The sequence below is a fragment of the Bidens hawaiensis genome, unplaced genomic scaffold, assembly GCF_021521415.1.
Source record: "Bidens hawaiensis isolate Kalapana, Puna unplaced genomic scaffold, B.hawaiensis_p1.1 tig00016189_1, whole genome shotgun sequence".
NCBI classification, from domain to species: domain Eukaryota; kingdom Viridiplantae; phylum Streptophyta; class Magnoliopsida; order Asterales; family Asteraceae; genus Bidens; species Bidens hawaiensis.
This window is the reverse complement of record NW_027492473.1, coordinates 1-27646: the sequence shown is the minus strand read 5'-3', so window position 1 is coordinate 27646 and position 27646 is coordinate 1. Positions and strand designations below refer to the sequence as shown.

At 34.0% G+C, this 27646-nt stretch overlaps 4 protein-coding genes across 4 annotated transcripts; 3 read left to right on the top strand and 1 right to left on the bottom strand.

Annotated features, from left to right (window-relative positions):
• Positions 1–9971: 9971 nt before the first annotated feature.
• On the top strand, positions 9972–13083 carry LOC143550803 (uncharacterized). The gene is made up of 11 exons (XM_077041391.1): positions 9972–10310; positions 10502–10532; positions 10601–10663; positions 10741–10857; positions 10949–11194; positions 11303–11652; positions 11740–11839; positions 11921–11980; positions 12080–12166; positions 12495–12623; positions 12706–13083. Exons 1-11 carry the CDS (start codon positions 10273–10275, stop codon positions 13003–13005), a joined length of 1521 nt encoding a protein of 506 aa, XP_076897506.1. The 5' UTR covers positions 9972–10272; the 3' UTR covers positions 13006–13083.
• Positions 13084–14203: 1120 nt separating this feature from the next.
• Positions 14204–15857, top strand: LOC143550802 (plastid division protein PDV2-like). Its single transcript, XM_077041390.1, has 2 exons — positions 14204–14466; positions 15261–15857. Exons 1-2 carry the CDS (start codon positions 14284–14286, stop codon positions 15846–15848), a joined length of 771 nt encoding a protein of 256 aa, XP_076897505.1. The 5' UTR covers positions 14204–14283; the 3' UTR covers positions 15849–15857.
• Positions 15858–16331: 474 nt separating this feature from the next.
• LOC143550801 (protein VACUOLELESS GAMETOPHYTES-like) lies at positions 16332–17326 on the bottom strand. The gene has a single exon (XM_077041389.1). The coding sequence runs from the start codon at positions 17210–17212 to the stop codon at positions 16451–16453; it is 762 nt and encodes a 253-aa protein (XP_076897504.1). The 5' UTR covers positions 17213–17326; the 3' UTR covers positions 16332–16450.
• Positions 17327–20996: 3670 nt separating this feature from the next.
• Positions 20997–27296, top strand: LOC143550829 (putative CoA ligase CCL6). The gene is made up of 19 exons (XM_077041410.1): positions 20997–21325; positions 22717–22780; positions 22841–22930; positions 23023–23079; positions 23639–23687; positions 23787–23863; positions 23953–23992; positions 24067–24161; positions 24236–24400; positions 24486–24596; positions 24685–24772; positions 24852–24918; positions 25007–25082; positions 25763–25880; positions 25967–26212; positions 26364–26503; positions 26592–26774; positions 26863–26982; positions 27080–27296. Exons 1-19 carry the CDS (start codon positions 21180–21182, stop codon positions 27125–27127), a joined length of 1980 nt encoding a protein of 659 aa, XP_076897525.1. The 5' UTR covers positions 20997–21179; the 3' UTR covers positions 27128–27296.
• The last annotated feature ends 350 nt before the right edge of the window (positions 27297–27646 follow it).

Here is a 27646-nt window from a genome sequence, read left to right as displayed (position 1 = left end):
CTTCTAACCCAATTTCTTTCCATCATTCTTCTTATTCCATCAGAACTCCCAAACCCTAATCCCCTCCTCTCTCCACTGCCGCCCAACTCCCCCACCGAACCCCGTCGCTCCACTGCTTCAGCGCCGCCGCCCCACCGCTGCAACCTTGCCGCCGCCTTTCTACCTCCTCTGGTGCATTCCGACTGTATTCATACAGTAAGGACCAAATAGAATAATAATAATAATAATAATAATAATAATAATAATAATAATAATAATAATAATAATAATTGTTTCTTCCAGTGCTGAATTGGAATAAGTCAACGTCATCTTCTTCTTCGTTGACTTACCGGAACACAGTACCTGATAAAGATTGAATGCTTATTAATTGATTTATAGTTTATGTATTGATTTGTTATTCTTTTGATTCAGATTGAAGTTGTTTAATAATGTTGTTGATCAATTAATATGTATGTTTCACTAATGCCATTGCTAATTTGCTAACAAAAGAGAAATTATTATTATCAGCTTATTTTAGCAGTCTGCAGATGTTAAAAAACAAACAATCTTCTTGTTACAGACTGCAGAGTTTTGGTCCACCTCTTCTGCTACAGATGTTAGCAGATGTGGTTTCGCAGTCTTCTGACATTTTACCTCTGAAAAACAAACAGCATCTTAGTTGATATTGGTTTGATTTGTTACGGTAAAATTTTTGTGACAACGGTTTATTACTAAAGTTTAAGAGTCAAAAAAATATGTATATAAAACTTTTGTGGTAACAGTCTAATGAACTAAAGTTTGTAAATAAAGTTTAAGGGTCAAAAAGAATATTTGCGAAAGATTTATGACAAAAGTATAAGATATAAAACCTTACAAGTGTCTTTTAATGTGTATATATAATGTCGTTGTTAAGACAAATTAGATCTCAAATAGTGAGAGGTCCTATAATAGTCGAAGAAAATTAGCTGTAAAAAATAGTTTTTAAGAAAATTTAAAAATTACTATTCAGAAGAAAAGAAAAGGTCTTTATCTTTCATTTCTTCCCTTTTCATGAATTATATTTCAGTTAACATCTAAGTATGCATTCTTATTCTTATTGGGGTAAAACGTAAAGTATAAAGTATGTCTCACATATTGATACTTACCTTAGAGTATGTCCAATGGATAGCCCACAACAAGGTGATAGAGAAGGTGACGAAATGATTGAGAGAGTGAATGATTTAGATGTTAAGACAATGAAATATATGATCAATGTTTGTATGCATCATATGTGGACGATTTTACGTGTGAAATGGCTTTAACAAGGCAAGATATAGGTTTTTAGTTAGTACATTTATGCCACAAACATAGATTGAGATAAGAGACGAAATTCTAATTTTGGCAACGAAGAATTAGAAAGAGAAACAATTATTGTGATAAGAGCGTCTACCAAGAATCTTCTTGAATCCCCCTTTTTTTAACGGCTACTCCTACACAGACTTAAACTACTCCAAGAAAATATATTTCTATAATAAGGTTTGAACCGTTGTCTTCACTTTTAAAGACAATAACTTTTACCACCTAGCCAAGGCTGGTTTGACGTATCCCCTTGTGTGTATATGCAAAGCAGAGTGACCGTTAACAAAATAATCATCACTTAGGCGTTAGGCCCGTCAGTTCCTATAAGCTGCTCCAGCCCACTTTAGCTTCCCAAATCCTAATCAGCATCAGCTACTCGAGCCCAACTGTAGCAAGCCCATCAGCTCATCACTCCCTTTTATAATTTTATGCACAAAGAAAGACATTAGATTAGATACATAATACCACAAATAAACAAAGTTTGACAAAGCATACGAATTGTGTCGATGGTACCAACAGTAAATCGTAAACATAAATCAATAACTTTTTAAAGAAAATAACATAATTTTTTTTGTTTAAAAGAATAATCTAACGTGGCAACACCACATGGTCCAATCAAAGTTTTTACGACACTAACCATGCCTAAGAATATGTCTAATTACATCTCGTTTGGACTATTTTGGTTATATATGATCAATTTGGTTTTAAGTATTCAACATATGCTTCTGCTTATTCCATTAAGCAAATATATTGATATGTTGTATATGATTCTAGATGTTTATGAACAATATTTTCGTTATTTAATGACACTGTATAAAAGCATGGCCGACCCTGAGATTTCGAGTGCCCTATGCAACCAGTAAACTTGGATCCTTATATATATATATATAATGTAGGAAATGAGTCACAATTTTATTAAAAATTTATAAACAAAACTTATAATTTACACATAGAAAATTGTAGTATGTGTACCGCATATATATCCAAACGAAAAATAATACAACATACGTATATACGTTGATTCAAACTGTGGTCTTTGACAAGTGCTTGAATATCATAATCTTGAACACCCTTTTGTATGGTCTTCAATGAGTGCTTGGGTCGTGCCTTATTGTGCGAATCCTTTGAGCTAAAATAAGCAAATATGAAGAAAGAAGTAGAATTAGAAAGTTGAGGCTCGTGCTTGACACAGTTCCCTTAAGACAGATTTTGTGTCTCCACTGAGAACAAGTCTGTCTCCCAGGGTACAACAAGGAGTAGACCACCGAGCTTGAAAAAGCACCTTCAAGATTGCTGGAGCGAAAGCATGTTGAGTGTTCTTGAGAGCATACGAAGCATTTCAAGATTGTTGATTTTCTTTACACCTTCAACCAAGCTCACCTTGGTTAATATGGTGGATAGAAGGAAATGGTTACAAACGTTGAAGACAACTCAAGAGCCACCGGTATAAAATGAAAATAAGTAGCATTAGATGTCATCAATGCCATTATTTTGTTTCAACACTTTGACACTTAACTTCTTTCTTTTCAGATTCCGTATTAAATGGGAAAACATCTTTAATCCATTTACCTTAACATGTTTAGAAATTCAACTTTGAACATCGATGTCTCATTCATCTTAACTTCATTTTGAACGAGGTATTGGTTCGTTGTAAAACTCTCTCAACCTAAAACCCAACAAACATATTTAATTTATATATCCTATAGTTATATATAAATATTTATGTCCAAAATTCCAACAAAAGACTCACCGATGCAAAGATAACTATTATAAAAATAAACAAACAAAATTAGTGCAGTAACAACGGTCCCTTTCGGGTGCTCTTTTTATGGTTTTTACCTCAAAACTTTATATTTACATGCATTTGTTATAATATAACTCAATAGTTCAACATAGTCTATAGAGTTTTTAAATTATCTCGTTAAATATTGATATAGAAATAGTTGTTGGAACTGTAAGTAATAAAATAATCATTGTAGCCACAACAGAATATGGTCACCTACAATTTTACGACACCAATAGCTCTTAGGTTAATAACGTGAACGAAAGAAACAAAAAGTGAATGCGTAAAGCAAAGTAGTAGCTACAAGGTATTTTCTAAACAGTGTCGAGAATCAATGTAGATGCAATTTTAAGAATAATTAGAGAAGTAGCATTGAAGATATGATGCGATTGAAACATATGTGAGAAGTATAATCGGTGGATTGTCCATTAAGAAACCAACTCAGACTTTTCTAAACTATATTGATAACTAAAAAAAAAAGTTTTAAAAGTATTTTAGTTAATATGGGTAAATTGTCATAAATAAGGAAATCACATAAAATGGGTTTATACACACATGATACTTCATAAGTTTACAAAGGTATATACAAAATTCTTCCTATTTAAATTGTTTTTATAAAATGAAAAATCTTGAGGTCTACCAAGGTAATAGTTCCAAAGTTCAAACTAAACCTATATAAATCCTTTTAGATGTTATATGTTTATATTTATAAAAAGGGATTACTCCATAGAATAGTAATCAACTTTGAAAGTTGTTCCAATCAGGTCACTGATAAAAACTTTTGTTCCAATCAGGTCATTGAACTTTCATTTTTGTTACAATCCTATATATTTTAACTGTATAGCAGGTAATCTAGGTTTTTTTCTTTAATTTTTCAATGTTTTTACATTGCATAATAACTTTTAAAGGTTACGAAAATTAGTAAAAATGCGAAATATAATTTTAAAATTCCAAAAATTTGCAAAAAAATGTTTGGAAAATTGCAATAAATTGCAAAAATAGTAAAAAAAAAATTAAAAAAATGTTCAAAACGGGTCGGAACGTGTTAGGATCAACAGATTCGGGTTAGAACGGGTCAAACAGGTCAAAACGGGTTTCGGGTCAGTTTTTTTTGGACCAACGAATCAGCGCGTTTTCAACACGTTACAGCTCGTTTTAATAGCGAAAGCTCGTTTTTTTCAGTTCGTTTCAGCACTTAACAACTCGTTTAAGCAATTTTTCAGCTTGTTTCAACACCTAACAGCTCGTTTAAACGATTTTCCAGCTCGTTTTGAGCACCTAACAGCTCGTTTAAGTGATTTTGAGCACCTAACAGCTCGTTTTGAGCACCTAACAGCTTCTTTCAGCACCTAACAGCTCATTTAAGTGATTTTTTCAGCTCGTTTCAGCACCTAATAGCTCGTTTAAGCGATTTTTCAGCTCGTTTCAGCACCTAACGGCTCGTTTAAGCGATATTTTTAGCTCGTTTAAGCACCTAACGGCTCGTTTAATCGATTTTTTTAGCTCGTTTCAGCATCTAACAGTTCGTTCAAGCTATTTTTCAGTTCGTTTCAGCACATAACAGCTCGTTTAAGCGATATTTCAGTTCGTTCTGACCCGAAACCCGTTTCTAAATCATTGTTAAGTGCTGAAACGAACTGAAAAATCGCTTAAACGAGCTGTTAGGTGCTGAAACGAGCTGAAAAATCGCTTAAACAAGCTGTTAGGTGCTGAAACGAGCTGAAAAATCGCTTAAACGAGCTGTTAGGTACTGAAACGAGCTGAAAATCGCTTGAACGAGCTGTTAGGTGCTGAAACGAGCTGAAAAGTCTCTTAAACGAGCTGTTAGGTGCTGAAACGAGTTTAAAAGTCGCTTAAATGAGCTGTTAGGTGCTGAAACGAGCTGAAAAAATCAATTAAACGAGCTGTTAGGTGCTGAAACGAGCTGAAAAGTCGCTTAAACGTGCTGTTAGGTGCTGAAACGAGTTTAAAAGTCGCTTAAATGAGCTGTTAGGTGCTGAAACGAGCTTAAAAAATCGCTTTAAACGAGCTGTTAGGTGCTGAAACGAGCTGAAAAATCGCTTAAACAAGCTTTTGCTGCTAAAACGAGCTGTAACGTGTTGAAAACACGCTGATTCATTGGTCCAAAAAAAAAGCTTACCAGAAACCCGTTTTGACCAGTTACGATATTGACCCGTTCTAACCCGAACATGTTGACCCTAACCCGTTCCGACCTGTTTTGAACATTTTTTTTTATTTTTTTTTTCAATTTTTGCAATTTATTGCAATTTTCCGAACTTTTTTTGCAAATTTTCGGAATTTTAAAATTATATTTCGCATTATTACTAATTTTCGCAACCTTTAAAAGTTTAAAAGTTAGTAAACACATTGAAAAATTAAAAAAAAACCTAGATTACCTGCTATACAGGTAAAATATCTAGGATTGGAACAAAAATGAAAGTTCAATGGCATGATTGGAACAAAAGTTTTTATCAATGACCTGATTGAAACAATTTTCAAAGTTGGTTACTATTCTATAGAATAATCCCTTATAAAAAATAAAAATAAAAAAATTAGGCCCCGTGAGAGAGGGCCCTATGTAGTAGCACACCCTCCATTTCTTGAGCCAACCCGGTTAAAAGGTTGCAACTTGCAAGTCTAAAATCACTTTGAACAAACATAAATTTTCTAAAAACTGAAATGGGAAAAAGTGGAAGTTATATTTGATTGATCAGGTTGTTACCCTCACTTTTACCTCATGCCTAGGGATGGTAAAAACAATAACATGAATCCGACGGTTATGTGCCACAGTTTTTTATATCACATGAGACTTGGATAATTAATTCAGGTCTCGTACAGGTATGTTCCACAGTTTTTGATATGACATGAGATTAGGATAATTAATACAGGTCTCGTACGCATCTAAACTCTTCACCAAACACCTCACAACCTCATTGATGATTTGATTGATTTCCCCTTGTCATTCTCCACAATTGAGAAGTCGGAATGCAAAGTTTCTTTTTTATATCTCCGTTGTTGAAGCCTTAGATGTCTAGAATGTCACCACCTTACTCTTGAACGACACAAATAAAATACATAATCTATAAATTTTGTTAAATAGAGACCTAAATTCCTCCTTTTGAACCGGTATTTTTACAACAAACCATGTCTTTTACTCTTGTTACAATCTTAAGTGCACAGTGCCGTCTCAATATCCTCAGAGGCCTAAAACTAACTAAAATGTTGAGGCCTTTTTATTTCTTTTTTGTATACGTATAGCATTAGAGAGTATACATGAATTATAAAATATGAGTGATATGTCGTGATAATGAATATGAAGCAATCATCGTTAGCTTGTGGTTCATCATTGAGTTACTAATTATAAAAGAACTCTACTTTCAAAATTCATAATACGTAACTTTTATTTAAGATGGAGGCCCTATAAATCTGAAGGCCTTTGTCTCATTTGACTTACCCACGAGACGGCCCTGTAAGTGCATGAAGATGTTACATAATTTATTTTGGAAAGTTAAAATATATTAATAGGGACACATGTCGCACATCTGCGTAGTGGAGTGAGTACTGAGTAGTGATATTAATATATGGCGTTTTAAATGTGTTATTAATGGTCATTTTCGTCTATGTGGTTTGCTACTTTGTCATTTCAGTCAAAAGTTTGAAATTTTGTCAATGTAGTTCTTGTAGTTTTAAACATTAGCAAATTACGCCCCCCCGCCTAACGGCATCCAACTATGCCGTCAGTTTAAGGGTATTTTTGTCTTTCCACTTTTTATTTTGAGTTAATGGTCATTTTCGTCCATGTTATTTAATACTTTTCTCACTTCGGTCCAAAATTTGAAATTTTGTCAATTTAGTCATCATAGCTAATTATATATGCCCCCCCCCCCCGTCTAACGGCATCCAACTATGCCGTTACTTCGTTGTCACGTTTCGTGAGGGTTATAATCGTCTTTTTAGACTTAATCAATACCGTTTAGCCATCTACAACCCTAACGTTCGACGAATTCAAGAACAACACCACGATTTGAAGAACATACATGTGATTTAGTGTATCGATTTCTTGGCCATTAACTCTTTATATTATATAGTAGCAAAATGAAAGTTTATTGCATAAGAAGGCAAGTTTTGAAATCCAAGATAATTCATAAAAGGTCCATTACACTTTCATGTAATTTCCCTTTCATAAATACTTTAAAATCTAAGTTTCTTCTTATCTTAGAGAGAGTGAATGTACTTCTCAACTTTGGCGTGAAACAAAGTGATTCTAGATTCCAAAGTGACATAAGCTTTACAATTTTGTTTGATGATATTAATAATCATATTTTTAAATGTCCAAAGTATACCATACATAACAAAACTTATAGCTTAATACTCCATCTATCAATTAACATTACCTCCATAGCAATTAGTACCACATATTCTAGATGAAGCATGTGATAATTAAAAATTATAATATGAACATTTACATTTAAAAAAAATGCATTCATTGATCTTCTAGCAAGCCAAATTCTCGTTTAATAGGGGCATCCAACTCATCGTTTTGTCAAAAGAAAGTTTCTTTTGTGACCCCGGTTGAACATTTGTTGTTTCGTCACTATATATATTAGGCTCATAACAAATGCTACAAATTTGAAACAAAGTTTGTAAAAATTTCTTTAACTTTTATAAAACCACTAAGTATTGATGCTATTTGGTTGTCTTTTGTTAACTTTATTTTCTTGGGAGATGATATAAAAAAGTTTATTAGAAAGCTTCTTTTTTTGTGTTCTCCAGCCCAGAAAAATGGGACCTTTGTGCACCAATATCTCATCAAGAACCTAGTGGAGAACTTTAACTTGGAATTAGACAATAGGGAGATTGCCTAAACAGACTAACTTCTTTTCAATTCCTTTTGCTTTGTATTTGACTTTCAACTTTCTCCCCTTTTGAGGCTCCTTTTATTCTACATTTCTAAGACCATACATGCTCCAAAAATCTCATACAAATTCTCTACCAAAAACCAAATGTTTCAACTAAGATTGTTCATGTAAAAAAAAGTCAGAGTTTAAAGATTCAAAATAAGGTTTAATTATCTGTTAGTTTTTCTTCAATCCATGTCATATGCAAGTACTTGTCTATATGACTAAATGGTAACATAGAACCTTTCTACGTTAAAAGATTAAGAGCATATGTTAATGGTTTGACAAATAAAAGCCAAACATGAAGATTTGTGTACCCTTTGGGGGCTTTTGAGACTAAGGGGGTGTTTGGGATCGCTTATTTTCACCTCCTTATAACTTATAAACTTTTTGAAAAATAATAAGGTGTTTGGGATTGCTTATATTGTGAGATGAAAAGTTCCATAAGTTACACCTTTTTAATTTATTAACTTAATGAAAAGTTATAAGGAGGCAAAATAAGGAATCCCAAACACCCCTAAATTTAGTGGGATTGGATTCACAAGATATTTAGTTGCTTGCATCAACCAACATTCCTCATCAAATACTGTGGTCGGTAAGTTTGAAACTTAGAATTGACAGATTGATGAAACTGTTTTTTTATAAACAAATAACCTTAAAAATGCTCAATAAGGCTATGTGTAATGGGCGGCAATTTTGGGGCGACAAAACCGCCCCCGGGGCAATCAAAGGGGCGACAAGGGGGGGGGGTGATTAAAATTTGTCGCATGTGTGTGTTTTGATTTTATATTATTATATTAAGTATGTGTGTGTAATATATATATAGGGACTACAATATCACTACACCCTGAAAACAAAAATCCATCCTTTGCTGACTTGGTGCCAAATGACACAAACCACCCCATTTTGTAGCTCATCAATTACACAGCCTAACGCGTCAAAAGACACTTCAAGATGTGTGCTTTATTCTCATCAGCTAAATTACAACGCTATGTTATTGTTTTCAAGACCACAACACAACAGGGTTTGCTTCGGATCACATTCTAGAAAAGAAAATAAAAAACAAAAAGAGAAAGAAAGAAAGAAAGAAAGAAAGAAAGAAAGGGAGAAACGGTGAAGTTATCTTTAGTTAGAAGTTTATTTTCATGCACTATATGCCAAATGCTACATATTAAATTCTTTTCCATCAATTTGTCAATGTATGGACGTGAATTACTCCTTTTGATGCAAAAAAATAAAAGCCAACACTTTGCAAAAGGCGCATACACAAAGGTAACATCACTTTCCAAAGACTAGTCACCGGTCAAATACATTCACCTTGTTTAAACAAAATAACATTCCACTAAATTCAAATATGGAATTTTACTAAATATATTTCAGAAAAAAACAACTCTCTTTTTTATAATTAGAAGTTATAACTTATAAGTTTAAGCATTACAAATCATTACATACGTTCAAAATACGCCACAAATGTCACGAACTATAACAAAATTTGCATAAGTTATAATACGGACCGTCTGGTGGCAGCCACCAGTCTTTTTGATTAGAGGGAGAGTTGAAAGAAAATGTGTGTGGTCATGGTATAGTTGGACAATATCGAGGTGGTAGCGTCGTGAACCCTACGTTGAATGTGGTCTAATTGACGGTAAAAGCGGTCAAATTTTGCATATAAAAACAATCCACATGTTTAATATTGATTAGATTTCCTTGTATTAAAAGATTTTGTAGTAGTCAAATTGATAAACTTCTAAAAAAAAGTTTGTAGAACCGTTAAATCATGCATAGAAAATTAAACCACATGTTTATTATTGATTACATTTCCTTATATTAAAAGATTTTGTATAAGTCAAATTGATAAACTTTTGAAAACATTGCCAAAATAACTATTTAAGTAATACATTTAACAAAAAATAAATCCTTCCTTCTTTAAATAAACAAATAATCATGGGGTTATTAATTTATTACAAAAAGTTCAAAATGGAAAATGGAGGTAAATAACAAGACCAATGAGCTTCCATACTTAGAACATATGATGATGAAAATCTTCAAGATTATTATGATTAGTGATTTTAGATAAAACCCATTTGGTGTATGGGATAAAGTTGAGATTTTGGTTTAATATTTTGGAGAATTAATAACAGTCCTCTGTTCTTGATGAACTCTAATTATGTTTTTATTCTTGATGTTGTAATTTTGGGATTATGTGGGGTTTATCACAAGTAATGATGGTTTATTAAAGTGGGTCCATCTCCAGTACCTCTATTTCTTTTGAAGATGAAATCATTTGCTCCAAAACACAAGCGTTGCAACAGGTATTATTATTCTATCTCCACACGTGTTTCGTTGTGCATACTAAGTGTTTGATGATTTTCATATGTGAGTTTTGTTAGCAACAGTTTGGGTTCTAAAACACTTATTTGTTTATATGATTTGTTTGAATATATTGACTATAGTCTCAAATGTTAAGTCGAATTGATTCCGGTTTTGTTTTCATATTTGACAGTGATCCAAGAATCTATGAACATAAGAAAATGGTGAGGTTTCTTGATCTTTATTAGTCTCTGTCAATCTTGGTTTTAGCATTAACAAGTTAATGAAACAGGTTAAGAATTACATAGAGCCCGACGGACGGTTTAAAAGCACGAAAGAGTCGCTAAATAAAGAGGTATAGAAGTTTAAATGTTCACCAGAAGTCTTCTGCAATTCTCTGCATTCAATCATTAGTTTTGGTTCTGTATGCAGATTCTACTACTTCAAAAGCAACTCGAAGATCAATTCATTATGCGCAGAGAATTGGAGAAAGCAACATTTGATAAACCTCTGATGCATAATCCGAATAATGAAGATTCACTTCCACAGGTAAAAAAAAAGAAAAAAAAGCTCAACTTGACTAAATATTTTTCAAGAATATTTTCATTATTTTAAAATGCGTGTTCGTTTGATGAATCAGCGTGCTAAAGATTTGATCAATGAGATATCAATGCTGGAATTTGAAGTTAAGCATTTGGAAAAGTATCTCCTTTCGCTTTACCGTAAAGCTTTTGAAGATTATATAAAACCAGTATCAAAGGAACCGATTGAAGATGCGACTGTTCATAGAAGTCACTCTTCACTTTCATCAAGGAAAAATGTTCCAGAAAAATATCTTCTTGAAGCTCTTGATTCATACAACTCATTGCCATTAGCATTGCTAGAGGTACCTTAACGGAATCGAATAATCAATCTTTACAGCTTGTTAATATAGTTGTTAGTGTTTTTATAAGGAATCTTGAGTTTAGCATTACAAACTTTGATATTGTATCAGCGTGCAACGGATGATTTATCAAACATAAGTTTATCTGAGCATCGCGATATATGTATGTCTGCAAACCGGCTTTCTGAGGAGATGGTTAAATGCATTTGCACCATCTACTGTCAAATTGCTGATCCGCCTTTGTTGAATCATGCGTTCTTTTCACCACTTGGTGAATCTTCACCACAACACGAGTTTGTTATGTGGAGCCCACAATGTGAAAGTGAAACAAAATGGGTTCGTGACGAGTTTGAACCATTAAGGGAGTTTAGTGAACCTTGGTTAAGTGTGGTTGAGGTGCAAGGTATTTGCATAAATGATAATAGATCGAGTAATGTTGAACACAAAGAACGAAACTATAAGTGAGTATTAGACACCTTTTGAGTTTATGATCCTGACCTGTGTCGTTTTACATTTATAATTATCATAAAAGTACAATCTTTTTGTAGGTCTTTAGTTTCTCAGTTAGAACAGGTTGACCCGAGAAAGTTGAAACCCGAGGAAAAGCTTGCATTTTGGATTAACGTTCATAACGCACTCATGATGCATGTAATAGTCACACGCTAATTTTGAATTTTTTTGCTAAAAACGAGGAAACTTGAGTTATAACTTATAACATTTGTGTTATAGGCATTCTTGGTTTATGGAACTCCACGCGGTGCTATGAAGAGAATCACTTTAGCTCTTAAGGTAAACAGACGAATCCAGCATATAAACACACACATATCATGACAAATAGTTTTCTAGTCCTTTGTAATGCAAAAGAAATAAACTTTATGTGTATTTCAGGCTTCTTATAACGTTGGTGGTCATAATATAAGCATTGGTGACATTCAAAGAACTATACTTGGATGTAGGTTGCCTCGTCCCGGACAAGTAAGCTCACGAGGGTCAATTTCATCTAATTTATATTTAATGTTGTCAATTAGGTTACGCGTTATCTCTAACGGGTCAAACAAATATAGTAATAGTAGTAGTAGTAATAATAATAATAAAGTTCATTATTTTTCAATAAAAAAAGTTATAATGAAATATTTTCATTCCAAGTTCATAACAAAAGTTTGGTAAAAAAAATGTTTTTTTTGGGCCAACCCAACTTGTTTGCATCATACAAAAAATAATTGTTTTGACCTGTTACCTACCCATTTGACATCTCTAGATTATATGGTTTTCAATGAAGCTAACAAAAGTTTTGTGCTTGTAGTGGCTTCAATCTTTGCTATTTCCAACGATTAAATGCAAGGCAAGAGATGAACGAAAAGATTATGCAATAGATCATGTGCAGCCTCTTTTATATTTCGCCCTTTGTTGCGGAAGTCATTCTGATCCCATGGTACTCAAGATTGAATCTTGAAATCTTGATGTCTTTAGCGATAATTAGTATCTTGTTTTCTTAATTTTAAGTTAATTTTCAGGTGCGAGTATACACGCCAAAGAGCATCTTCCAGGAGCTTGAAATGGCGAAAGAAGAGTACATTCATACAAATATTAAAATACCAAAAGGGCAAAAGTTGTTTCTCCCAAAACTTGTGGAAATGTACATGAAAGATTCGAGTTTGTGCTTGAATGGGTTGATGGATATGATTGAACATTCTGTTCCTGAGCTTTATTTGAAGAGTTTCAAGTCGATTCAGACAAGGAAATCGTTGAAAAAGATTGACTGGGTCCCACATAACTTCGATTTTCGTTATCTGATTTCGTCAGAATTTGTTTAAGTGTTTGATATTGCATGTTGGAAATGCATCTCTAGATTGATTTATTTTGACTTGGCTATGTTTTTCTTGCATGTGTAAATGTTAATAAGAGTTCAAATATTAAAACTGCGTAATTAGTTTGTACATGAGAACATGTTTGCAATTTTCCTAAAACAAGTATAATTACCTAATCTTAATTTTGGGCAAACAACTTTAAAGACTATCGATATAATGCATGAATTCAATTAAATGATTGAAAAGCTCCTCTCCTCACCAATGCCATCACCCGTGTGTATGGTATCCCAAAATGCTGATGTGGAGGTGACGTCAACTCTCTACACTTAGTCTAATAGTCTTAAAGCATCCACAACAAACTCTTTTTCTAGGTTTGGATTTACATGACACTCTCCAAACTTTGGAGGGCACAAATCTCTTTGTTGTGGAGTGAAGGTTTTGGGTTTGAAGTTCTTGCAAAAAAAAACTTGTGATGTGGGCCCCTTTACATATTAATTAATAAAAAACAAAAAACTTGAATTTTAACAATAATCAATGAAACCCAATCAAAATCTATTTCAACTTTCAGGTTTTTGATGTAATCGATTTAAAGGAGACTAACCGTATTTCGATTTCTGACGACATACGGTTTGAGTGAATGGGAATATCGATTTCTGTTTGAATCAACAGGGAGATCGATTTCTTTAATTTCATATGCTTTTCTTGGTGGTGATAATTTCATATCTAGAATGAACAAAAGAAAAAAGAACATAAAAGAGAAAGTGGGGCGGCGCACGTTGTGTGATTAAATTAATATGTTGTGTGGTTAAATTAATATTAGGGGATATTTTTTTGGGTTAATTTTATTAAGTGGTTAACATGAACATGAACATTTATTAGGTGATTAATACAATAACTAAATATATAATAAAAGTATTTTATTTGATTAAATATAAAGTAATAGGTGATGATGTGTTTGTTTGTGGAGGTTTGTTGTCGTGGTAAAAAACGAGGGTTATAAGAAAAAATTGAAAACTAATATGGTGTTGATGTAAAGATATGTTAAAATTTGTTGTTGAATGAACGAGTGCGTGGAAGCGGAATGTTAAATAATAATAACAATAATAATAATAATAATAATAATAATAATTATTATTATTATTATTATTATTATTATTATTATTATTATTGTTAGTTTTTGGTAAAGAAGGGTGGGAACAAAAAGAGTGTCTAGTGACGTCTATCTCACAATAGAAAAGCCAGCCCTAATTTTGGCGCTCTTTATGCAAACCCTATCAACAACAAATGGATGAAGACGGCATCGCCTTGGTACTCGCTCGAGCCTCAGACCTTCGGTCAAAGATTACCAATTGCATCCAGAATGCATCATCAACACCAGACGACGGTGAAGAACAAGAAGAAGCCGATGGTCTTCTCAACATTCGCGATTCACTCGAAGCTCTTGAGGCTCAATTAACTTCTTTGCAGGTCTGTTTGCACTTCAATTCTTAGGACTTCTGTTATAAACCCTAATTATGTAGGTTTTTACATTGATTTGTTACCTGTGTTAGGGGATTTGCTGCAGTTTAAAGTCAATTTGGTTCAATTTGCCGTTCATATCATGAATTAGATGTTTAGCGGTTCAGTTTTGCAACTAATTGGCTTTTTTTCATTAAAAGCTTTATAATTTGTGCTGATAAGGATGATGTTTGGGTTTTTTTTATCTTTTTGCTGGCAAAATTAGGATTAGCATTGCTGTTTTCTAACAAACATTATGCTTGAAAGTTGAAACTAAGGCTGTTCTCGAGCCGAACCGAGCGAGGGCTTGCTTGCGCGTGGGGCTCATTTGCAAACCAAACCGAGCCAATCGGCTTGCTTACAAACTGAGCCGAAATTCAGCGAGCATTTTTCACGGGCATTGAGCGAGTTTTCGAGCATTACTTATTTCTTTTTTTACTTAAAAATTTAAAAAACAAGTTTGAAGCTGGATATAAGTTACCTGAAAACAAATTAGTACCTTTGCTTGCTAGTCCTTGGCTCGTTTACAAACAGAACCGAGCTGAAATGGAACGAGCGTTTTTTGAGCGAGTGTTGAGCGTCGGGCAGTTTGGACAGCCCCACTTGAAACACATGAAATTTGTCAAGTATAGTGTGGACTTGAATATAATAGTGAACCCATATGGAATTCTTGGTCTATAGGGTTTTGCATAATACTGATTTTAAATATAGGATCTGCGTCTTTTGATTTCTTATCAGTTATGAGAATTTGGACTTTGTTTCAGGCACTACAACAACAACAATGGTATGAGAAGGAAGCATCTTTAGCAGAAATCGACTACAGTCGCAAGAAGCTGCTTCAAAAGCTAAAGGCATACAAAGGCGATGACTTGGAGACTGCTTTCGCTAGCTCAGCAGTAGAAATGGAAAGCAATGATCTACTTCTGCCTCCTTACCCAACCCGTCCAACTGCCTCACATTTCCCAATAACAAACAAAATCACTCAAAACGACTTTTCAAACGGTGAACCGAATGGCACTGTTCATCAACCAACGCCCAAAATCCCGTTAAAACGATTGACACATATTATTGGTTCAGCTGCAAAAACGGTTATTACAGTTGTTGGGTTTATAGCCGTTCTGCATTTGTCTGGTTTTGAACCAAAACTTGATAAAAGAGGAAGTGTTTCCAAGGTTTTGGGTATGGCTCAAGAACATGGGAATGAAGAGAAGACAGAAAAGGCGATCATTTGTCCACCTGGTAAGATTCTGGTTGTTGAGAATGGTGTAACTCGGTGCCTTGTGAAAGAACGAGTTGAAATCCCATTTAAGTCTGTTGCTACAAATCCTGATGTAAATTACGGGTGCGGGTAAGTTAATCTTTTCATCTAATTATGCCCTGCTGGCGGTGCACGCATATAATGTATATATGTGTGAACTCTCGGGTGGGCAAAAGTAAAATTGCACTAATTTTGACGTTATTTTACTAATCTCGTGAAAATAACGTTAAAAGTGGGGGAAGGTTAATCAGGCATCATGTGGTGGCGTTGATAGCCGAAAGACAAGGGCACATGCATCAATCAGCCGGTGTCCCGATGATTGAGTGCTATGTGCCTTATGTCCAAGGCTTGGTGCAAAACTACTATCGAGCCGGGGGTCTCATCGGAAGCAGCCTCTCTATCCCTATGGGGTAGAGGTAAGGTTGTCTACATCTTACCCTCCTCAGACCCTACCATAGCATTGCTATTGGTGGGATATACTGAGTACGATGATGATGATGATGATGTTTGTATATCCATTTTCTTGTGGAAACAGTGCTAGTAGCTTGAGTTGTGTTGGTATCAATTTTCTTCTAATGGGAATCAAATTTACATGAATTCAGGTTTACAATATTACAATAATAAAACCATTTCATAATCTAGTTATCGTGTTCTTGAATCTCGACTGAAAAGATTAGAACTTGATAAATCTTTATTCTATTTTGACATTAAAGCACCCACAATACCAGCAATTAAAGTAGTAGGATCACCAAGAATTGCTGATATCACAAACTGAACCGCTAAACCTGCTATCTTACAGCATTTCTTGATTTTCCCTTTTCTTTTTGGACCCTTTTTGTGATAGCTTTGTAATGTACCCTTCAAGCTAGGAATTTTCGCCTCCAGTTTCCAGTTTTGCCCATACATGTTACAATAATCATCATCATCCCCGATCCGGACCCCACAATAATATATATCATTCCAACTCTCTGCCAACATCTCTTTTGCACACGCCACATGTAAATTATACTTCTTGCACGTCGATCGGTAGCTCCTACTGCGTCCTTTTTTACCACATTTGTGGCAGGCGGACCCCACTTTTCTGCACAAGTACAGTTTGACCTCACCATCATCTAACATGGCTGGGAGCTTAGCACAACATGGGTGCAGGTCGAACCCACAGGCTTTACAGTGGTATACGAACCCGTATATGTCTTTTTGACATGCGTTGCAGTAACGTGATGCTGAGCCAGGTGGGGTGGTCAGGAACTGGAAGGTGCATTTGGTGTAGAACGGATGGGAGATGGAAGGGGACGGGAGGGCGCAATGGACGTGCAAGTCATGGTCGCATGTGGTGCATTTGTAGTGGGACCCGATTCCGGGCTCGTTGCAGCCATCGCACTTGAATGGGATTTGAGTGTAGTTGTATGTGAGTCGGTGTTCAGGATGGCTGACATGAGAAATTTCATTGTATTTCATGGTTAATTGGTTGTGTAAGTTTTTGAAAATGGGTTAGAAGAAAATATAGAAGTTGAATGTGGGGTGATTTATTTATAAAGGTAAAGCATTAGGATTGTATGTGTTTCTTTTAAGGGATAACAAGTAGTTGCTAAAGAAGAATAACTTGTTAAGGAGAGTTTTGATCAATGGTGGAGAAAATAGTGGCCTTCAACCTTGTTGATTACAGTATTGTATCAGTATTTTTTCTGTTTTTTGGGAGGGTTGCTTGTGGAAAAAAGCAATACAAAGTAAGTATGCTTATACATGGACATGTGTATGGAGAAGACTACTATGGCACTCATGAATACATGATTACATAGATGCAATGTGAGGCATTGACGCATTGTACCTTGGTTTATGCTACAAGGTTGTTATGCACTATAGAATCAAGTTATTGGATAATCGACATAAAAGTGGCAAACCGGCGGGTTGGGTGATACGTCTAAATGGGTTTGGGTCAATATAGATTTTGAGCAAAATGGGTACGAGTCAAAACGAACCATTTTAATAGACTTATAGTTTGGCTCGAACCAAAACGGGTTCCGATGACTAGGTTTTTTAAGTGAGTGTTTTAGAAAACAACAAGGTATAGAATAGGTTCATTGTTGTATTTTCTTTATGGTGACTAGTGGCTACGGGTGGTGGTTGCGACAATGGAGTGGTGTTGGTGACGCTGATGAGGTGTTGTTGGGGCGGTGCCCTCAACAATGACGGTGAAAGGAGGCATTGGGTTCGGGGAGGTGGAGGTGGAGGCAACAACAATGATGATGGTGCCAACATTTATGGTGCTGGTGGTGGCTGCGATACGGTGGCGGTGGTGCTGGCGGCATCAAATAGGTGGTGGAGACAGACAACAATCAAGGGTGATGTTAATTTATCCGTTTTTAAGTTACCAGGTTTTATAACATTGGCTCGTTTTATAACACTGGATCGTTTTTACATTCAACGATCTTTTTATTCTTATAAGAAAACAACTTTGTTTGATACAAATTTGATTAGCTCACACGGTTATTACTATATTTAGTCTATGGCTCTTGAAAATTAGGGTATGGAAATCTATAAAGGGAAAACATGATGCTTAGGAAGATGAGGTAGCTTAGCTTGTATTGTATGAATTGGTGTTGGCAAAGTGTGAAGCAAAACATCATTTTCTTTAACTTGGAGACTTGTAGAATTATGGGATATACCCCCCCCCCCCCCTCTTCTTTTTTCCCTTTTGCCCTTATTTATAAATCAATACCCTAAACTGTTAATATACCCCCCAAAAAAAAAAGAGGAGAGAAGAAAAATGTGCCCAAGTTAAACAAGATTTTAATGCTTAATTGACCACTTTTAAGGTTTTAAGGTGTGAAATAGGAAAAAAAAAAGAATATTTAGTCATTCAAAAGAACTTAGCCACCAATCCTCAACCGTCCTAACAATCAAACTTCATTAGCTTTTCTTTTTCATTTTTTTCTTATTTATTATTATTTTTTTGTTCTTTTTATCAAGCATGCATGATTCCACCCCTAAAGCCTTTATGGGGTTTAGCCATTACTCACCGTTTAAAAAATGCATGATTTAAAATCCATTACATTCCTTAATTACTCATCTCATTTTTCCTTAAATAAGGGTGAAGTATAGTCCCCCCCCCCCCCCCCCCCCCGGTTTTTCCGGGTCCATTTTTCAATAGTGTAAATTATTGTGTTTTTGTCCAAAATAAATTAGGACACCAAATCATTACACAAAATTAAGTTTCTTTTTCACGTTTAAACTAATGCAATTTATTATATGTATAGTTATTACATTTACACACAGAAAAGTGTTTTATATAAAACAAACTTATAAATTTATCATCAATATTGATATATGATGATTTAATAATCACTTTATATATTTATAAAAATATGTGTATAGTAATATGTTGTATCATGTCATTTCATACGTAGCATGCAATACCATACTAAACCAGATTTATGCAACTGACGGAGTCAAATGGGAGTGATTGTTGTAACTGCGGCTACATGAACGAATCCATAGACCATCTTCTCGTGTCTTGTATGATGGCTAAATTGGTGTGGTGTCAAGTTTGTGGTTCCATATTCCTATCCTTTAAATGTCAGTTCAGTTAGGAAAATGGTGGATTTTGGAGCAAATCAAAGTGGAGTTTTTGGTTACTATGCGGACCATTTGGAGATGTTGAAATGTAACTATTTTTCACAACAGGTGATATACCGAGTTCGGAATTGTGGAAAGGATCAAAGAAGATGCATATTTGTGGTTAAAACTTAAAAAGTTAGAGCAAACAGGGAGGCTTAAATGTATTTTCTTGGTTTCTTTCTAATGTAATTTTTGTTAAGTTGGGTTTGTGGTTCTGGGCCGTAAAAGATTTTGGGCCTGTTTCCTGGGCCTTGTGGTTAATAAAATGCAGCCTCTAACAAAAATATATTTTTTTTATATTTTCTCAATTTTCTGTTTATGTTATCGGTGGCCCACGTATACTATAGAATTGAATGCTACCGCAACCGGTTTGACTTTCGAGTGAACCCAAATTTCACCCACCAACATAATTAATATTGCTTATAAATAATTTTTTATAGTCAATAATAATTAAGTTTGGTAAATATGTACCATATTAATAGTTGTATATATTTTAGAATAACAGGAAAATATTTTTAAAAATATACATTCTTCAATGCTTGATACACGTCTACTTTGTTTTTTAATATAAAAAAATGTCATCCAACTCAAATACGTATTAGACCATCTTCAACGCTCCGACATTGAATCTCATCTCTTGTGGAGAAGAGGATAGGAAGAGCAATGTTGTCCAAGAAAACCTTAACTATAGAGATGGTGCATTAACATGCTACTAATAAAGGTAATTTGGGATTATAATGTTTGGACACAAAAGGTTTCCATTCTCATGCAAAGTTGTATTTAATTATTTATGCAATAAATGTGATTCAACCACCAAAACAATAAATTATGGCCACTCATTTTCTTCGAGTAAATTTTCATTTTGTTTTTTAGCATTTCAATATTAATATTTCATTATATTAATCAATAAATACATGAATCGACAATATCAAATGGCATTTACCATGAGCTCTAAACTATTGTTTTATTTGTTGGACACCTTATAAATACACTAATTATGTTTATAACTTTTTATAAGTGTTTCTAAAACCAGACTGGTCTAGTTGTTTAACAAGAAATTATCGATATCTATGGTTCCATTATAAGTTAATCAACCTGGAAAAGCAAATTGAGTAATTTTAAACAAATAAGACAAACCAATAAAACTTAATTTAGCTGGTGGAAAACAGTTGATGATTCTCCTCCTTTGTTGACCTAAGTGGTTGAGCCGGTAAATCATCAAAACTATTGTACGACACCCAATTCGGTTGTTAGAACATTAAATTCATGATAACTTCATTAGTCAAGAGTTTTTTAAAATATTTGTAAGGGATATTACATACAGCTTGATATTATTCAAGTATCGATCATAACTTTGCAATAAAGAAAGCATATCATGTTTACAAAATAAAATGTTGTCACAAATTTTAAAAATTCAATTTGAGAAAAAGCACAATAACTCATCAGATTACACATTAATATTTATTACAAATATTGTACCCTTGATATAATTAAAACGAGTAAAATTTATGACAAACACACTAATTAAATGTTAACAAAAGTCAAATACTTTATTGACTATTTAACTATTAACTAAAAACCATAATATTAAAATAATAATAATAAATATTAAAGGTGGTAGGCATTAATATTTACGTGGAATGAGTGGTGTGGTATTCAACAATTAATTTTAAGAGAGGTGTCATAAAAGCTCTGCCGTATAATATAGCTGAGCCACCACCTTCCTTCTTTAAATTCTTCTCATTTTATCAACCAACTCACTCATTCACTCACTCTCATCACATCTATCACAAGAAAAAAAATAACAATGTCACTCTACACCGTCAAAGTGGAGGATTCACGGGCGGCACTCGGAGACGTTCCGTCAGCGGGACCGGTTTATAGGTGCATATATGCAAAAGATGGTCTTATGGAGTTGCCTCCCGGTTATGATTCATCTTGGGACTTTTTCAGGTAATTACTTGTTACATTAAATCTCATTGTTTTATAAAATGATCTATTACACAATTGCACACATTAAGTTAAAAGGCACTCTGGCAGTGACGGAGCTAGGATTCTGAGTACGTTATGTTAAAAAAAATTATAAGCAACAAAAAGAATAACATTTTTTTTTTCAAATAAATGTTTTTGTATCGATTTGACTTGTAGTCAAACAAGTCAAAGACGATGCAAGTCCTATTTAATTCAAAATTTAAAAATCTGTTAATGATCTTTTATTGTGTGAGATTATGTGATAAATGTTTGTTTTAGTGTTTTGTTTGTGTGTATATGTATAACTTTTTGTTGAATGTTTTTATAATTATATATTTTTTTTACAAAGTTGATCATGTAACAAAAGCTAGAGGGGGACAAGTAAATTGAGTTAGGCAGTTAGCCACGAAACATAATACAATCTCCATCAAGAAATAATGAAATATGCATCAGGGGATAAAATAAACCAAATTTCAATATTTAATTGTTAGCAAACTAGGTAGATTAACCATGAATACTCCAATTAATGGTTTTTAATTGTTTGACATATTAAACATTTTTCATGCATTTAATGTTTGATATATGTGTTATAAATTTTTATTTTTTTTTATTTTGTCATTAAGATTAGAAAGGTTATAATTTATGTTTGAATTATTATTATTTTTTTTAAAGTTGGTAATTCAAGAAGTAAAACGAGTAACATGTTTAAAATGGTTGGTGGCCCATCAACAAAGACAAAGCTTTTAAAACACTAAAAGGTTGGAAGGTTTTGGATTCCATTATCCCATATGTTAGAAATTCGCTGTTCAAAAATATGTATATACATAAAAACCTTAGTCATTTTGATCTAATTTTCTATATCAAGAAGTGATTTATGTTGTGACATCGTTAAATAATAGATCCATGATTAGAGTATAAAATTGTAAAATTTTAATGGGTGTAGCTATCAATAGCATTACTATTAAACTTCTTAACACCCCACCCCACCACCACCAACATACATAAATGCGAATGTTATTTACATAGTCACCTTCAACAATTAATAAAATTACCATTTTTCATTTTTCAATCACCAATCAATTTTAAGGACAAAAATGATCAAAGTAACATATAGATCCGTCTTATGTATGACCATTTTATTGGTCACGTCTAAAGTAAAACCAATAACACATTATCTAGACACAGTTGTCGTATCATGCGGGCCATAGGGTCCAAGTCATGTTGTGCGGACTTAATTTGACATCATATGGCCCGTACGTGGCATATAGACAGGTTTATACTTTCGGGGTGTTGTTTGTATAGTTGTATATAACATTTCACTTAATCATAGTTAGCAACGTAGGCGCCTAATTATTTTCAAACGATTTTAACAGCGAGTCTGCAAAAAGAAACCCGAAGAACCCTGCACTTGGGCGTCGTCAAGTCATCGATGGAAAGGTACTAACATTACATACAATCAATGGAAGATAATATACTAATTGATTCAGTTTCATGCAGGCTGGTGGCTATTCATGGTTATCATATCAAGAAGCTTACAATTCTGCACTCAAAATTGCTTCAGCCATCCGAACACGATCTGTTAATCCTGTATGCACTCTGTCTGCATTTCATAACCTAACTTTGTTGTACTGATTTGGAAATTCCAAGTGATTCATTTTTCATACTTGTTATTAATATAGGGCGATCGGTGTGGCATATATGGACCTAACTGTCCTGAATGGATCATTTCCATGGAGGTATGATTATTATTGAATTTCATGTTATACAATTTTTTTTATTTTTTATTTTATATGATTTTCATCATCATCATCATCATCATCATCATCATCATCATCGTACTCAGTATATCCCACCAATAGCAAAGCTATGGTAGGGTCTGAGGAGGGTAAGATGTAGGCAGCCTTACCTCTACCCCATAGGGATAGAGAGGCTGCTTCCGGTGAGACCCCCGGCTCGATAGTAGTTTTGCATCAAGCCTTGGACATAAGGCACATAGCACTCAATCATCGGGACACCGGCTGATCGGTGCATGTACCCTTATCTTTCAGCTATCAACGCCACTACATGATGCCTGATTAACCTTCCGTCACTTTTAACGTTATTTTCACGAGATTAGTAAAATAACGTCAAAATTAGTGCAATTTCACTTTTGCCCACCCGAGGGTTCACACATATATACATCATATGTGCGCACCGCAAGCAGGGCTATTATTTTATAAGATTTTGATTTGTAATATTGTTTTTATTAATTTATTGGAAAATGAATATTGTTTTGCTTGGTTTATATTTTATCAGGCTTGTAACAGCAATGGCATAACCTATGTTCCTCTATATGATACACTCGGTACATTGATATGTTCATTTTATTCATGAAGCTTGAATCAGGTTTATTTGTGTTTAATAATTAATATGACCTCCGTTCGATCAACTGTAATTTCCACAGGTGCTAATGCAGTTGAATACATCATCAACCATGCCGAAATCTCATTAGTTTTCGTTCAAGATAACAAATTACCTTCTGTATGTTATACTTATACTCCTACATTCTTTAGCCACATTTTCAATTTTTCATTATTTGATTATTTATGGAATATGGATTCTTCATGCAGATAATATCATGTCTTCCTAAATGCTCATCAAATCTAAAAAGTAAGACTTAACCTTTAGATTCATTCTAAAAAGTAATCAACTAATAATTCAATATTATTTTTTTCCTCTTGAAGCTATTGTGAGCTTTGGGATCATCTCTGAATCACAAAAGAAAGAAGCCATGGAACACGGTGTTGAGTGCTTCTCATGGGAAGAATTTGCTTCGATGGTACAAAATTTTGTTCAAATATTGAATTTGCAGCAATCAATCTTAACCACTCGTCACATCTTATTATTTTGCAGGGGAATTTGGAAGATGAACTGCCTGCAAAGCATAAAACTGACATATGCACAATAATGTATACAAGTGGCACGACCGGAGAACCAAAAGGCGTCAAACTAAGCAATGCTGCTTTCATGTCTGAAGTGTTGTCCATGCATGAAATGCTTGTGGAAACAGACAAACCGGTAAAGTTTAATATCAAGTTATTCATTTGCGGTTTCGATATATGGACATAGTTTCCTTGTATGACTTTTGTTTTTATTTTTGCAGTTCTCGGAAGAAGATAGCTACTTTTCGTTTCTTCCATTAGCGCATATATTTGATCAGATAATCGAGACGTATTGCATCTTCAGAGGTTCCTCAATAGGGTTTTGGCAAGCAGTAAGATATAATCTAGTTGACTATTTGTATAACATATATTTCCTTTAAATTTAATAGCATGCTAACAGGTTTCAATCTCAACTTGCAGGATATCAGATATTTGATTGAGGATCTTCTTGTATTGAAACCAACCATATTTTGTGGTGTTCCAAGAGTTTATGACCGTATTTATACCGGTAAGAAACATATTATCAAATAGCAGGATTTAAATTTTTGCATGATTATATAAGCTTATGTTTTGTGATTGTTTTGCAGGTATAATGGCTAAGATTTTAGCTGGTGGTGCCGTAAGGAAGGCGTTATTTGATTTTGCATACGCCTAGTATGTTTCATGTTACACGCATAATTGTCAATTAGTTATGTTTCTTCTTGTGTTAGTTATAACTAATAATTAAAAATATGTTAAACAGTAAATTGAGGAACCTTGAAAAGGGAATGCAACAAGATAAATCAGCCCCTCTTTTGGACAAGCTAGTCTTCGACAAGGTTAAAACTCAGTCTTTTAGGCTTTTAAACGAACCAAATGAACACGAACGCAGCATGTTCATGTTCAAGTTCATTCATTAACATTAACTGAAAAAACGACCAGACACGAACGAGGTTTTTTGCGTGTGTCCGTTTGTTCAGAAAATGCGCATGCTTGTGTTCGTTTATGTTTGTTTGTTAACCGTATAAGCGAACGGTTTACGAGCGTAAATGAATGAACATAACTTAACATAGATGAATGAACATAACTGAGCTACAACTAGTTAAAAGCAATGTCAAACAATGTGTTGGCCTAAGCAGTTACTAAAACTAGACTAAGTAAAAAAGTTTGAATGAACATATTAACGAACGTAAACTAGCAAACTTAAACAAAGGTAAAGTAATGAACATAACGTAAACGAACAAACATAAACGAATTTTAATGAACAAAGGTGAACAAACATTCTCGAACATAATTGAACGAACAAGACATGTATTCATATTCGTACATTTAACTAAATGAACAAAAAATATGTTATTCGTTTATTACATAAATGAACTTTCTGCCGACTAGTTCACGAAGTGTTCACTGAACGCTCAGTTTGTGTACACACCTACTAGTCATCTATTAGTATCACAATCTATAGTTATGTAAATTTTAGTTTATTTTTCATGTTTTTATTTTATGATATTTTTTCTAGATTAAACAAGGATTTGGAGGACGGGTTCGTCTTATGCTATCTGGAGCTGCACCTTTGCCAAAACATGTGGAAGAATTTTTGAGGGTGACATGTTGTACTGTCCTCTCACAAGGATATGGTATACCCATAACACATTATAACTTATATAGATTAGAATTTTATAAAACTTATCATTTTTTATAAATTATGATATATAAATGGCAGGCCTTACAGAAAGCTGTGGTGGATGTTTTACGTCCATAGCAAATGTGTACTCTATGATAGGAACCGTCGGTGTACCTATGACAACCATTGAAGCACGGCTAGAGTCGGTACCCGAGATGGGATATGATGCGCTCGGCAGCGTGCCTCGTGGTGAAATTTGTCTTAGGGGGACCACATTGTTTTCGGGGTATCATAAACGAGAGGATCTTACTAATGAGGTTGTTGTTGGTGGCTGGTTTCATACAGGTATAATAAAACACCTCAAAAGTAATAAAGTCAACGTTTCGTTACTTTGGGCCTTTTTTCGGCCCAAATCTTTCAAGCTCAAATGGTAAAACTAAAAAACCGAACCAGAACCAACCGAACCGTTGAAGGCTTATTTTTCCATTTATTGTAGGTGATATTGGGGAATGGCAGGCGGATGGTGCAATGAAAATAATAGACAGGAAAAAGAATATATTCAAGTTGTCACAAGGGGAATATGTTGCGGTCGAAAACATTGAAAGCACATATTCTCGGTGCCCATTGGTGACCGCGGTATGCAAATACTTATAATGCAAATAAAACTATAAACCAAATAATATAAACATTCGTTACAAACTAACAACTTCTTGTGACATGACAGATTTGGGTGTATGGCAATAGTTTTGAATCTTTTCTCGTGGCGGTTGTGGTCCCGGATAGAGCAGCAGTTGAGGAATGGGCGGCGAAGAATAATGAATCTGGAGACTATGAATCATTATGCAAGAATCCAAATGTTAAGAAATATATCCTTGATGAGCTTAATACTGAGGCTAAGAATAATAAAGTATGTTTTGACTTTAAAGTTTTTGTTTATTAGTTCATGTTTTGTTTTCTTTAGCTTCTGTTTGACCCGAGTGATAACCCGAATGCAGCTTCGTGGATTTGAGATGCTGAAAGCTGTTCATCTGGAGCCCGTTCCGTTTGACTTTGAGCGGGACTTGATAACACCAACATTTAAACTGAAGAGGCAGCAGCTGCTAAAATATTATAAGGTATCTATTATTTGTTTCACAAACATTTTTATTAAAAAAGTTAAGTCATGCTTACATGATTATATGTTATAACTTCTTTTTGGTATATTATCTGCAGGATTGCATTGATAAACTGTATGCTGAAGCAAAGGCATCCAAGAAATGAATCATGCGTGTTTCATAAGCGCGTTAAATGTTCGTGATTTATATGAAGTAAATTTTTGGTTTCAAAGAACTTGTTATGCCATGCTCTAAACCCTAAACCCTTCTAAACGTATTTACATTATGATTTGTAATCATGTGTTATTGAACTTGTGTTTTATATATAACGTAGAAATGTATAATTAATTTTCGACTTTAGCGAACCCTTTTATGGGAAAAGTAGGGGTGGTGGTAGTGTCGGGTTAGCTGGTTTAATTTGATGAACTGTGCACGGGCGATACATTTATACATGTCAAAGACATCAACCACAATCTAAACACTTAAAATCGTGTAAACCAAAAACAACTTGTCTTTGTACTCCATGTATCTAAACAAGTTAAACGGGGTTGCAAAGTGTATATAGGTTGTTTGTTGGTTTTGATAATTGGGTTAAAAGGGTTATAGGTGGGTTGACCTTATAAATTGTATCATATATTTATTATAATCATAACTTTAAATGGGTTAATGGTTCAACTAAACATGT

Bases quoted from the DNA above. Each gene is read 5' to 3' on its own strand.
- LOC143550803 (XM_077041391.1), top strand. From the start codon at position 10,273: ATGAAATCATTTGCTCCAAAACACAAGCGTTGCAACAG. The intron at 10,858-10,948 runs GTAAAAAAAAAG...TTGATGAATCAG, and splicing joins ATGAAGATTCACTTCCACAG to CGTGCTAAAGATTTGATCAA. The intron at 11,840-11,920 runs GTAATAGTCACA...TTTGTGTTATAG, and splicing joins ATAACGCACTCATGATGCAT to GCATTCTTGGTTTATGGAAC.
- LOC143550802 (XM_077041390.1), top strand. From the start codon at position 14,284: ATGGATGAAGACGGCATCGCCTTGGTACTCGCTCGAGCCTCAGACCTT. The intron at 14,467-15,260 runs GTCTGTTTGCAC...ACTTTGTTTCAG, and splicing joins CTCAATTAACTTCTTTGCAG to GCACTACAACAACAACAATG.
- LOC143550801 (XM_077041389.1), bottom strand. From the start codon at position 17,212: ATGAAATACAATGAAATTTCTCATGTCAGCCATCCTGAACACCGACTC.
- LOC143550829 (XM_077041410.1), top strand. From the start codon at position 21,180: ATGTCACTCTACACCGTCAAAGTGGAGGATTCACGGGCGGCACTCGGA. The intron at 24,773-24,851 runs GTAAGAAACATA...ATTGTTTTGCAG, and splicing joins TTATGACCGTATTTATACCG to GTATAATGGCTAAGATTTTA. The intron at 26,504-26,591 runs GTATGCAAATAC...GTGACATGACAG, and splicing joins GGTGCCCATTGGTGACCGCG to ATTTGGGTGTATGGCAATAG.